Source organism: Dunckerocampus dactyliophorus, chromosome 18 (genome assembly GCF_027744805.1).
Source record: "Dunckerocampus dactyliophorus isolate RoL2022-P2 chromosome 18, RoL_Ddac_1.1, whole genome shotgun sequence".
NCBI lineage: Eukaryota > Metazoa > Chordata > Actinopteri > Syngnathiformes > Syngnathidae > Dunckerocampus > Dunckerocampus dactyliophorus.
In genome coordinates, this window is record NC_072836.1 from 14,996,721 (window position 1) to 15,009,222 (window position 12,502).

Genomic DNA, 12,502 nt, shown 5'->3' on the forward strand with positions numbered 1-12,502 from the left:
CTTCACACACAATACAGTAGACATAAGAGAAAATGAGACATAAAACACAAGACATATTATTGACTCGCACATTATAAATAATAAATATAAAATCAATATCAGGGATTTACTGTATATAGCAGGGGTGTCCAAAGTACAGCTCTACGGCCATTTGAGGCCCGTGGCACATTCTAAATATATAATTTGACAAAAAAAAAACAACAAAAAAACTTTAAAAAATCATTAATTTGACCAAAAATCAAAATATGAAGAGATAATTTTACGAGAATAATGTTGAGATATTATGAGGAAAAATAATAGTAGTATAGTAGTAGCATAAATTTGAATTATTAAAGAATATTTTTAAGTGGTAATATTATGATAAATAAACGAAACAATGAATAGTTGCAATTTTTGGAAAATTAGGTTGTAGAAAAAGATATGTTACAAGAATAAAGTTCAAATATTATGAGAACAAAGTCACAATTACGTGAAGAAAATTTACAGGAAGAAAGTTAGAAAATTAAAAAACAGCAAAAATGATAAAAACAGCTGTAATTTTAGGGTAAAGTCAAAATATTAAGAGAAAAAAAGTTGTGTTTTAACAAGAACATTTTTATAATTTGAATCCCGTGACATCTCCTTTACTTCAGAACTACTACTAATTGTTTGAATACTGTGCCGCTTGCTCACAGTGTCATCTTACACGACACTAAACCCATCACACAGCAACTTAACACTCAAAAGGTATACCTAATATACCTTTTTTTGGAATATATATAATATACAAACATGTACCAATATGAGTTTAATGAGATTTAAAAGAAACTGTTTTCCCATTATGCACCGCATCTGAGCAACACATTCATTTGGGTGCTGCAATGATGTCAGCCTCCCTCTGGTGCACATGCTGCTTGTCCACCAATGAAATGCTTTGCTCAAACGAAATGCATTGTGTGTGATGTGTTTGTCGTTTGTAAGATGAAACTATATTTCGTGATGTTTGGGGCCGGAAAACAAAGACACAAGACAAAGTACAGTCAAGAACATCCTCTTTATTCAATCAAGTGTTGCTCTTTTCTAACTGTTTTTTTTAAATCTTATTATGGAAAAGAAACTTTAACACATGCATTTCACCAGGGGCTCTTGGAAGTGTGTGTGAGGATGGGATGCTGCTTTTGAAGGGATGAGGAGCACAAGCACTCTTGGTGGTTTAGGTGCAACCTGTCCCTCCCCCATTATGGCTTCTCTGCTATGGTGCTTGTTAATACTGCTGCTGATGGTTCGATTCCAAGGTGCTTTTGTCTTACAAAACACTTTGGTCTACACGTCTGGAACACATTGCTGCTAATTTTATAGAAAGTCCATATTGGAAGGCAGCGTGTGACCTTTGTTTTTTTTTGTTTTTTTGTGCTTAAAATGAGCCTTTAAGCCGAGACACCGTGGAACCGGTCTGCTTATAAGGTGCTTTTTTTTTTGTTGTCTGTTTTAAAGTGGGTCTCATTCAACCACTTGAAAGGTGCATAATTGAGTGCAGCGTTTTAGTGCTGCAAGTTGCAATGACAAAAATAATAATAATGATAATAATAAAAAAGAAAATCAATAAGCAAGTCCAAATGTAATTATAAAAATAATAAATAGACACAAACAAGGATTACAAACTAACCTGCCTACACTAGCAGTTCTACAGCACTGGCTCTCCCTCATTTAAACCCAATGAGTGCTTGTGGCCTCTCTGCCCCCTCCCCCCCTCCCCCATAATTATCCTCAACGCAGCCCAGAGCCCGCTGGTGTAACTTGTTCACTTACATTAGCTGTTGAATGGAGAAGCTGAAGAAGATGGGTAATGGTAATACAATGTGAAGCGTACAGACAAGAATAACATGTGTGCTAACTGCATTCTGCTCAGACAAAATAAAAGGTGTCTTTTTTTTTGTTTGTTTTGTTTGTTTTTTTTTTTTTAAACCCCACCATTCAGAGAAAAGGGGAAAAAAAAAGAAAGCGGGAGGGGAGGGGAGGGTAGGGGAGGGGGGGCAGCTACAGACTACTCCAGTGTCCGAGATAGACAGAAGACAAGATACAGAGGAAAAAGAAGCTTTTTTTTGTTTTGTTTTTTGTTGCTTTTTCTGCTTTTTTTTTTTTAATTATTCAACAATAAAAATAGGAACTAAATCACACCAGTTGCCTTTAGTACGATGTATACTGATTTAAAAAGGAGAAGAAGAGAAACAAGTGGATATAGAAGGATGAAGGGGGGGACTTTTTTTCTTTTTTCCTTATTTGAGATGGGCACTCAGGAGTATACAAGATGGAATCTGTGAACAAAAGGCACTTTTTTTTTTTTTTTTAGGGATGACCTTTAAGATGCTCTCAGTCTAGAACACTACATCACCAAACAAATATTTATAGTCATTTACAAAAGGGAAATGTTGGGATTATAGAGCGAAGGGGTGGTGGGGGGAGATGGGGGACGTGTGGGGCTCATTTCAATGGGTGACAGCACCACTCAGAGCAAAGATGCAAACTTCTGACGGAATTTTTACATCAAATAAAAACAAAAATCCCATCTTGCCAGACCAGGAGACTCATCATTCATGGTCTTTGTGTGCATCTCCCAAAGTGAGAAGATTTTGTCTATGTCCCGTATTTGGATATAAGATGATACAATCCACGTGGTGTTAGTTCATGAGGAGGAAAAATGCCTTTTGTCACAACAACCTTTTTTCACACAGTGAACCCCTCCCCCCTCTCAGTAAATACAAAAAGACAGATTAATGTATGTTTTCCTAAAATTTGCTTTTATGATAATTGTGTGTACTGCTATTGGATTGACTGTATGTATAATAGATGGACTGCACTTTAGCCTTTAGAAAGCATGAAGGAGTATCTGGGCCACACAGAGTAAAAAAAAAAAAAAAGAAAAAAAGAGCCAATCATTTGATGAGAATAAAATCATAATCCAGTTAGATCTCCACACATTCACGATTCAACAGCCAGGGCCCTGCAAATTTCCGGATTTTTTGGGGAAAAAAATACTTTTTTACCGTAAATTGCGGTGTGAAAGCCACTACTTTTTTCTTAAACTTTGAGCCCAGCGGTGCGGTTAATTTATGGCTAAATTCTAATCTCGTGACATCTCCTTTACTTCAAAACTAATACTAACTGTCGTGCCGCACACGAGTCAGTGAGGAAACGGTAGCTCTTTCTTTGGCAGGAGTCAATCAGTGTGTAAGTGCACTGGTAGCTCGAGCTCGTCAACCCACTGGAAATTGCAGGGGGTCATTACTCAATATAACAGTCTGACAAATGGGGTAATCTTTCAAAGAACACTTTACTAACACTAAATTCATCACACAGCAACTTAATACTCAAAGGGTATACTTGACAAATATACAAACATGTACCAATACGAGTTCAAAATGAAACCAACCCAACATTTTAATGTTTTCCCATAATGCAATGCGTCTGAGCAACGCATTCATCGGGGCGCTGCAATGACGTCAGCCTCCCTCTGGTGGACAGAGGCAGCATTGTGCTATGCTTTCTATGCTCCTCCAATGAAATGGTTTTCTCAAACAAAATGCATTATGGGAAAATTTTAAATGTTGGCTTTTTTCCACTTTGAACTTGTATTGGTACATATTTGTATATTTCAGAGGTGTAACGTTTGAGTGTTATTTGCTGTGTGATTAGTTTAATGTCGTTTGTAAGATGACACGGAGTCAGACTGTTGTATTGTTAATGACCTCCTGCAATTTCCAATAGGTTGACAAGCTCATCATAAGTTTTTTTCATAGCTCATGATTGGCTCCTTTCAAAGAGCTGCCTGGTTCTCACAGACCGGTGCACGCCACAATACGCCATTTTATAATGTGCACACGTGCGGCTTATACACCGGTACGGCTTATGTATGTACAAATCTGTTTTTTCCTCTAAATTTAGTGGGTGCAGCTTATACACTGGAATTTATAATATTTGTATTTATTTTCTCCAAAAATGTGTCTCAGTTTTTTCCCCCCGCAGAAACACATCACAACCACCGCAAGTCGGTAATAATTTCTAAATATATGATAATACAGATAAAATGTACAGCATACATGTGCCACTGTTTAAAAAAACCCACACAATCCTTACATGTTTATATCTTTATGCTTCACCGTTAATGTTTTTTCATTCCTTGAACGCACCATATTTGTGTGCTGCGACTGGCTACACCATCACTCCGATTCCATCTGTTCATCGCGGGCATATTTATGGTTTAAACCTGGATTGTGTCACAAGGAACTCAAAGAGAGAAGAGGAGGGTTCTCGTGCTGAATCAAATGTAATAATTACAACGGTCAAACTTATTGCAAATGTTAATGTGAAATTGGAGAACGTCTCCGTCAAATTAGACGGAGGGTTAAACCGGGGTTAAAGTTTTTGTGTGTGCAGTAATTACTTGCAGTTTTTCGCCATTCGCCTGAAATGTAACGTGACAAGCAGGGATCTACTGTATTATAGAAGTCATTTTCATTATACGAATATTATGAGAAAAAAATGTTTTTTGGTTAAAAAAAATTCAATTTTATGAAAATCAAGGCATATTTTTTGGAGAAATAAGTTGTCATATTGGGAATTAGAATTAGGAATGTTTTTCTAATATTTTGACTTTATTTTTTTTCTGTGTGGCCCTAATACTTCTCGGAAAGAAAGCACCAGTTTTCAAAGTGATATATATTTTCTGAGTTGCAAAATTGTTCCTTCAGCCCTCCCACGTGTTTTAAACAAATGATTAGAAATAAAGTTTTTCTTATAAAACAAAGACCAAAGGAACAATTCCCCCGAAACTTACTTACAATGAGTTGGATTTTTTTTCTCCACTCTTATATTTAGAGTCCCAGAGTCTACGGACTTGAAACACAAGTAACACAAACAGAAAACAAAAAAAAGGGGAAAAAAAAGAAAAAAGAGAGCAAGAGGGTATCCCCTCTCTTCTCGCAACACCCTTAATCACGAACAAAGAAACACAAATCCTCTACCAAGGCATTGCACATGGCTCAATCAACACACATCATTGCGTTTCAATTACAATACTTCCCATCCGAACAAGAAAGAAAACAACTAAACATGAGTTGATCTTCTGTTGGTTTTTTTTGTTTTTTTTACATCTACACTATCTGATTTTTAAACATTTTTTTTGTTGTTGTTTGCCGTGGATTTTCCTCGTTTCTCCGGCCGTGTTGAGCAATTTAGAGGCTGCTACCGTAGCTCCAATCTGCTGTTTCTGAGATCCAACCTATGACTGCCATGTTTCAAAAAATAACTAGACTGCCACTGAGCTTATATTGCAAATAAAAACAAACTGATATACTGTAGCTATAAATATATATGTGTATTACTGTATATATAAAGATGCTTGCTTATCTAGTGAGCTGTTTTTAATCTCCCCTTCTCCTGACATAGTTTCCCCACCCCCCCACCCCCCGCTCCACCATTCACTATAGCTTATATGTGGAAAAAAAGAACCTGAATTCATGTTTGACAAATTGCATAATGGGAATACAGAGGCACTTCCTTTAGATTAGAAAAGAAACCACCGAAGCCGCCGTGAAGTCAGCAGAGCTCGCTCAATCTAATGAGGCTGAGGAGATGCGTGGCCGACTGTGGAGCTTCCCTGCAGTGAGGAACGTGGCCAGGCAGTCCAGTTATTTTGTGAGGTTTTCGAGTGAGTGCTTCGAATGGAACGTCCCATCAGAAACTAAGCGGCGTTCACATAAAAGGATTATGAGCATCAAGGCCTCGTCAGATTGTCGACGTTTAAGACTTCCTTCCTCTTTGAGTTCAGTTGGGCAGGGCGTGTGTGTGTGTGCAAGACACGTGTCAACACTGATTTAGAAATGAAAAAGTTTGGCTGGCGTGATCGTTTTAGTGCATTTTTGATCAATCGGGGCTCATCGATTCCCACTACAAGGGCTGAGATTACCAGAGCCGCCATCCTTTTCACTACATCCCATTTCTCTTTATCCTTTAAAAAAAAAAAAGCGACTGAAAAGAGACCGATATGTCACATATTCATTTTGCTCCGCAGCGTGGTTCCCTCCGCTCTTGGAGCGGCGGTCCGTCTGGGAGTGTAAACAACAGGTAAACTTTTTTTAAAAGTTTTTTTATGGAGACAGAAAAAAGAACAGCTTCCCCATTTTCAGCAACCTTTCCCATCTCTTTCGTTTCACTTATCGTACAGAATCATCGCCAGCACGGCTCACCAAATAGTTGACTTTTCTTGACTGGTGTGGCTCGCCAAACAACTTCCCAGGAAATACCTTTTCCTTTGATTGTCAAAAACGTCTGGTTTGTACTCTTTCAGTTGCCACCTTTACGTTTGCAGGGTTCATACAGTTTATGGAGGGTAAAAATCAAGGATTCAAAGTGGTCGGTAAACGCAACTGCGACAGATGATGCTTGCTGATTAATTGGTGTGAGTAGGGATGGGCATAATTGATGAACTGCTCCTTAAGATTCCTGGCAATTCATTGTCGATTAATCATGTCTTGAAGCAAGTGAGGTGAGAATGGAGTGCACTACTTGGCTGCAACCAACAGAGGTGCTGTTGAGTCAGTCTCAGCTAGCTTGTGTCCGATAGAAGATGATCCATGCAGACCTCTGCGATGGCAAGACAGTGGAACTCGTTTAAGTTTACACCCCTCAGGTTGGATGACTCATGTCAACATAAGCGGTTTTCGACATAACCGAATATAGCTTTGACCACGTTGGACCCATGCTTTTGTAAATCTTTTTTCTGGCGGCTAACAATCTAAAAAAAATTGGTAGATGCTGTGGTAGAATCCAGGTTAATACTGTCTTGCCTTTATTTTGAAACTTACTTTGGACTGAACAGGAAGCCAATGTGTGCACGTTTGGATGCTCGCTTAGCAATAATGATGAGGCGGATAATACTACAACACATGTCAACATAACAGGACCGATTTTCAATAGAAATGACCCCTCTGGAGGTCAAATTGTTGACAAAATGTTGATGCTTTTTAGGAATAAGAACACGGTGGACCAGGACTTGAGTTGGTAGACAGGTTGTCAACACAAACGGGTTCCACTGCAGCAAATACCATGTTGACATAAAAGGACTGTTTTTCAATACAAATGACCCCTTTGGGTCTCCAATTTTCTGTTGACAAAAGCCGTCGACATAAACTTAAGTGGGCACTTTTCAGTAAAAGAACATGGTGGGCTAGGACTTGATGAGTGAACTTAAACGGGTTCCGCTGGAGCAAACACGTCGACATAAACGGATCGATTTTCAATAGAAAAGACCCAAGTGACTCAAATTTGATGTCGACAAAAGCGGTCAATCATGTATGTTGACTCCGACTTAAGGGGGCACTTTTTAGTTATAATAAGAACGCAAGGACCAGGACTTGATGAGTTGGTAGATGAGTTGTCGACGTAAACGGGTTCCACTGTAGTTCATAATTAGCAAAATGAAATGACTCTGAGGAAAGGCCAAGTTTCTTTTCTCCACATAAAAATATGAATTAATTGAGTCGATTGAAATTGAGTCAAATGCCCGTCCCTATTTTTAATTTAAAAATCAGGGCTGTTTCACACATGAGAAACAATCAACCCTCAAAAATCGAAAAAAAAAAGTCTAAGCCTTTATATGAACCCTGTGTGTTTGGCACTGAGGAATAAGGAACTGTCCTAGATTGGGATGTCCCGATTGGCTGCCGATCCGCTGTATTTTGAAGATCGGATAATATCGGCTTCCATCAAGAGATCGGGCCGATCCGTTTGTAAGCGTTAGCGTTCGTAACTCTGGGCCACACTCGACTCTCGCCACCCGCAAAAAGAAGAAAATGCAACACCAGAAATGCAGACATGTCCGCGGTGTACCGTGGTGAAGTTAGTTTCAGTTGGACGTTGGATATTCTGCTCCGTAGCTACAGCGGTAGTTTTCCCCCCTCACTGTTCCCGGACTGGTGTGTCACGGGAAGTGGCGCTATACAGTGGCGGAGCTCCGTGGCCACCATTGGTCACTCTGGCGACCCCACTGGCCATCTAGACATTTCAGGTGTCAACTTATTGCCCCGCCTATGTGAGTAATGGTCTCACCTTGGCCACCCCAATGAAAAACTTCTGGCTCCGCCAATGCCGCTGTAACCGCTGGTTGTTTATACTAGGGGCCGTCAATAAATCACACCACAAATTGAACTATACCCATGTCAAATGATTAGCCCTACCCTAAAGGTATTTTGCACACCCATTTATTCCCAATTTTGTCTTTTATTGGATGGACTTTTATTGGATTAGGGACCTGGCTCACAAAGGTTTGTTCCAAAAGCCAAACAATATTGTTGGTCATGCTGTATAATACGTTCTATTTGGCTGCATTATTTTTAATGCTTTGAAGAGCTGTGTTCATAACCATATTCAATCCCACAATTTCGTGTTTGTAACAAAAGCTTATTATTTAAAAAAAAAAGAAGAAACAAGGATCGGTACCAGATCAAATCGGCAAGACAAAAAAAAATCGGATCGGATCGGAAGTCAAGAAATTTGCATCGGGACATCCCTAGTTTCTTTACTTTTTCTTATCAGGTAAAAATGCTGGAAACTGGAAAGAAACAACTGGCTCCTTGGGAAGGCGACAAAAGAGGCTTCGTTGTACCTCTGAAACGCACAAGAGCCACATTTTCTGTTTTTTAGATTTCTCATGTGGGACCCTCCCTGCCTATAAAACGCTAGCTTGCCACGCTGAATGCATTCAACCAATCAGAGAGCTACACAGGTTCTTGTAGGCTCAGGGCCAGCCTAACAGAATCAATCTTTAAAATCTTGGAAGGGAAACAAAAATATCCCTAAAATGTTTGAATTGTTTTCTTCTATGTTTTCCATACATGACCATGGGTTTCGCTAACCACCTTGCAACATCCTACGGTATTTCTTTATAAGGTGCTGTCATTCAAATATAAAACAATTATAAAATAGTACAAATCCAAAAGGAATTCAAATAAGAGAACATGCACGAGATACCAAATGTAATCACCTACTTTACAAGAGGGGAGGAGGGTGAATAGCTGCTATCTATATTGGTGCACACTGATTTTACAGTGTTGGTTGTATATTGCTAACCAAATAGGTAGTGACGGTTCACTGGGCTTGCTTTGTAACTACACAACACACCTTCTAGAAACACAACACGGTGTGTTTACAACTGTGTACAAATGCTGCGTTCATGGCACAGGTTGTGTCTGACTGGACTTCCTGTTTTCAAAGTGTGGGCAGATGTGATGGGTCTCGACTTTGGGGCCTCTTGTGCCTTTTCCTCTTTAAAACTCTTATCATCGGCCAAGCTTTTGGCCGCCATGCCTTGTGTGTAATTAGTGCACATCGATAGGATTCATGTTAATTGATTGAGCCTGTAGGTGCGAGCCTACACGCTATATTTTGGCATGGTGTCTCTTTAGTTAGTTGGAGGGTTGAAGGGGCCTTTGTAGAGTCAGTGGTCGTTCTGGGAGGGAAACGGTTTTGCGTGGAGTATGGACTGCAGCTTTCACTGGGAATCTATATTTCATCGTGGGTTCTGCTCAAATGTTGCTGATTTTTGTAGCCACTGCATCCTTACAAAGTTCTCCTCAGGCTCGTCCTGCGTCGCTGTCACGTTGTGCTGATTTTTCAGGAGACATCCCTCCGAGCTGCTTGCTGCCATTTGTCACCTTACCCTTCGCTCTCTTGTCCTCCTCTTGTCCATGCCATCATCTTTCCATCGAGCGTTCTTTGCTCCATATGGCTCCTTCCTCTGACTGAATACAATGAGTCCGGAGTTCCTCTAAGTGCTGCTGAAATTTCCTGCGGTGTTTTCTCTGTGTTTTGGCTTAGGTCGGTGAGATGCACTGTAATGGCCCGTCACTGTACTGTGTTGTGATTGGAGGACAATTATAATCTATTTGTGATTGTAAAGAAATAATTCTCGTTGCTGGTTCGTGCACAGATCTTGTCAGAGGAACCAAGACTGAAAGAGAAAAAAAGGGAAAGCAGGGTTTAGTTAGTGCTGGTAATACTTTGTCAGTGGTTCGCAATTACTTTTTTATTCCCCCACATAGGGCAGATTTGTTTTCACACACCCCCATTTGAAATAAAGTTGTCCCTTGTTTATTGCATTTCATTGCTTCCAGACACGACCTCGATAAGTTCATTTCCGCTAAGTAGGATTTAATATTTATAAATTTTGTAATTATGGCATAGAAAACCTGTTTACAACCTTCTAAATATGTTTTTTAACATTATGAGGGGCCTCTAGACATGAAATAACACCCATACAGTCACCCTTACATTTGTGTGACCCAATATAGCAGATAAAATCAGAGGAAATGAGACATATTAGACGTAAATTTTGGTGTATAAACCACTCCCACGAAACTTAAGAGAAAAAAAACTGATTTATACATGTGTAAGTCGAACGTGTCCACATCATAAAATAACATATTTTCACACACGAGTCCGAAGACCAGGCAGCTCTGTATTAGACAGGAGCCAGCATAGAAAAATAGTGAATGGCACTGCAATGCTGTCTGTGCCCAACAGAGGGAGCCACAGAAACAGAGGGAGGCCGACGTCATTGCAGCGCCCCAATGAAAGCATTGCTAAGACGGAATGCAATATTGGAAAGCATTACAAGAGTTTTTTTTTTATTTTAAACTAATTTGTATCATTTGTATATTTATCAGGTAAACCTTTATTTAATTTACGGAATTTACAGTAAATAAGATAACATAGGCTCACATGTTAGCAGCTCCTTGTTTTTTCTGGACAGCGTACTTCCTGTGGTGGCTATTGTCTCATCAGTGCATTGTAAATGGCTTTACATGGCTTTACACTCGTATTACCCAATACCGTAGACATAATAAGAGTAAATAAGCCGTTGAAGACAAAAATAAGACTCCTGTTCGTGTGTGTCACAGTAAATGTGTTCCCTAGCTGACCTTAATGGCGGGCGGACAGATCTGTAGAAGACAGGAAGGGACATTGTAGGTTCAGAGTTGAGTTTTAGTGGGTTATATAGCCCCAACAGTAGCCAGCAACACGCATGAATATCTTCAATGGCTTATTTTCTGTTATTATGTCTACTGTATGGGGTGATATGAGTGTAAAGGTGACTATAGGGATGTTATTTCATGTTTAGAGGGCTCTAATAATGTTAACAACCGTATTTAGAAGGTCGTATACAGGTTTTCTATGTGCTAACTGAAATATTCCATTTATAAATAAGAAATCCTACTTGGCTAAAATCACACAAGTCTGGAACCAATTAACCACGATAAAGTATTACTGTACTATCAACTGTACTGTACTGTACTGTACTGTCCTGTACTACAGTATTTATTTATTTATCTGTACAAACCACTGTATGTGTTTCCGTTTTAATTTTGTACGCATTCAGTCTGCGGTAAGGTTTAACTGTATGCCCTGAGCAACGTCAAATCAGATATATATGATCATTTTCCTCAAAATATGATAATTTTTGGAACAGTGACTTAAAGAATGGATATTTTTGGGACGTGAAAAAATGGTAGCATCCATGTCCCGTATGACCTGAACATTTTGACAGTTCAAAGGACACTGAGGAGGCTCCTTTCCATCATGGACAACCAGCATCATCCAATGCACAGCATCATCTCCCCACAGCAGAGCAGTTTCAGTGGCAGATTACTATCACTGTCCTGCTCCACTGAAAGACTAAGCAGGTCATTCCTCCCCCACACCATGAGGCTGTTCAACACAACAGGGGAGCGATAAAATACACTCACAGGACTGGACTTATTACCTTATTATGCATGTGTTATCTATTTATTCTTATTATATTTTCTTATTTTTCTTCTCTCTCCTAATCTTGCCTCGTTTGTTCATTTTGAAGTTTATTATGACATTTTTGCAGAGCTGCTGGAAATGTGAATTTCAAGTATCTACTGTATCTATCTCATTTTAAGCTTCTGATATGATAATGTCATTTCCCATGTGGCTTGTACAGGACTAGAGCGACTGACTACTTGTATGTTTCACAAGAACCATTTCCAAAAAGAACTCAGAAGGTCCTCACAAAGCAGCGCAGCACCTTGACAACGTTTAAGGGAAAAACATGCAGATATCATTAAATGAATCACTTCTCCTGGGTGGCCTCGCATGTAAGAATGATGTCTAAAAGCCTTGATGTGGCAAATAAACGCTGACAACAATGGGATTCCATTCCACTTTGTATGGAGGAAATATGTACTTTGTGTTTTTGGCATTATTGGAAAATTAGGTTGGAAAAATCAGTAGGATTTATCCTTTTGGGACCATGAACATCTGTACAAAATTTAACAGCTCACCCAAAGTGAATGCAAATAATCTCAATTGCCCCCCTGGGGTGGATTACTGCAGTATGGGTCATAAATCCCTCCAAATTTAGTTGAAAACAAACTAAAACAATCAAGCTAGATTTTCCCAAAGGTGCCGTCTATCCTTTTTAGGCATTATCGCTCTGATGTAT

The 12,502-nt window shown here is 39.4% G+C and overlaps 1 protein-coding gene across 19 annotated transcripts in view; it reads right to left on the reverse strand.

Annotated features, from left to right (window-relative positions):
* Positions 1-1,014: 1,014 nt before the first annotated feature.
* Positions 1,015-12,502, reverse strand: part of nfixb (nuclear factor I/Xb) — a 213,468-nt gene continuing 201,980 nt past the window's right edge. For all 19 annotated transcript variants that reach the window (XM_054758685.1, XM_054758673.1, XM_054758677.1 and 16 more), the window contains one exon: positions 1,015-9,985. In XM_054758685.1, the coding sequence (XP_054614660.1) occupies positions 9,971-9,985 (15 nt within the window). In that variant the 3' untranslated portion in view covers positions 1,015-9,970. The remainder of the gene's footprint in view (positions 9,986-12,502) is intronic.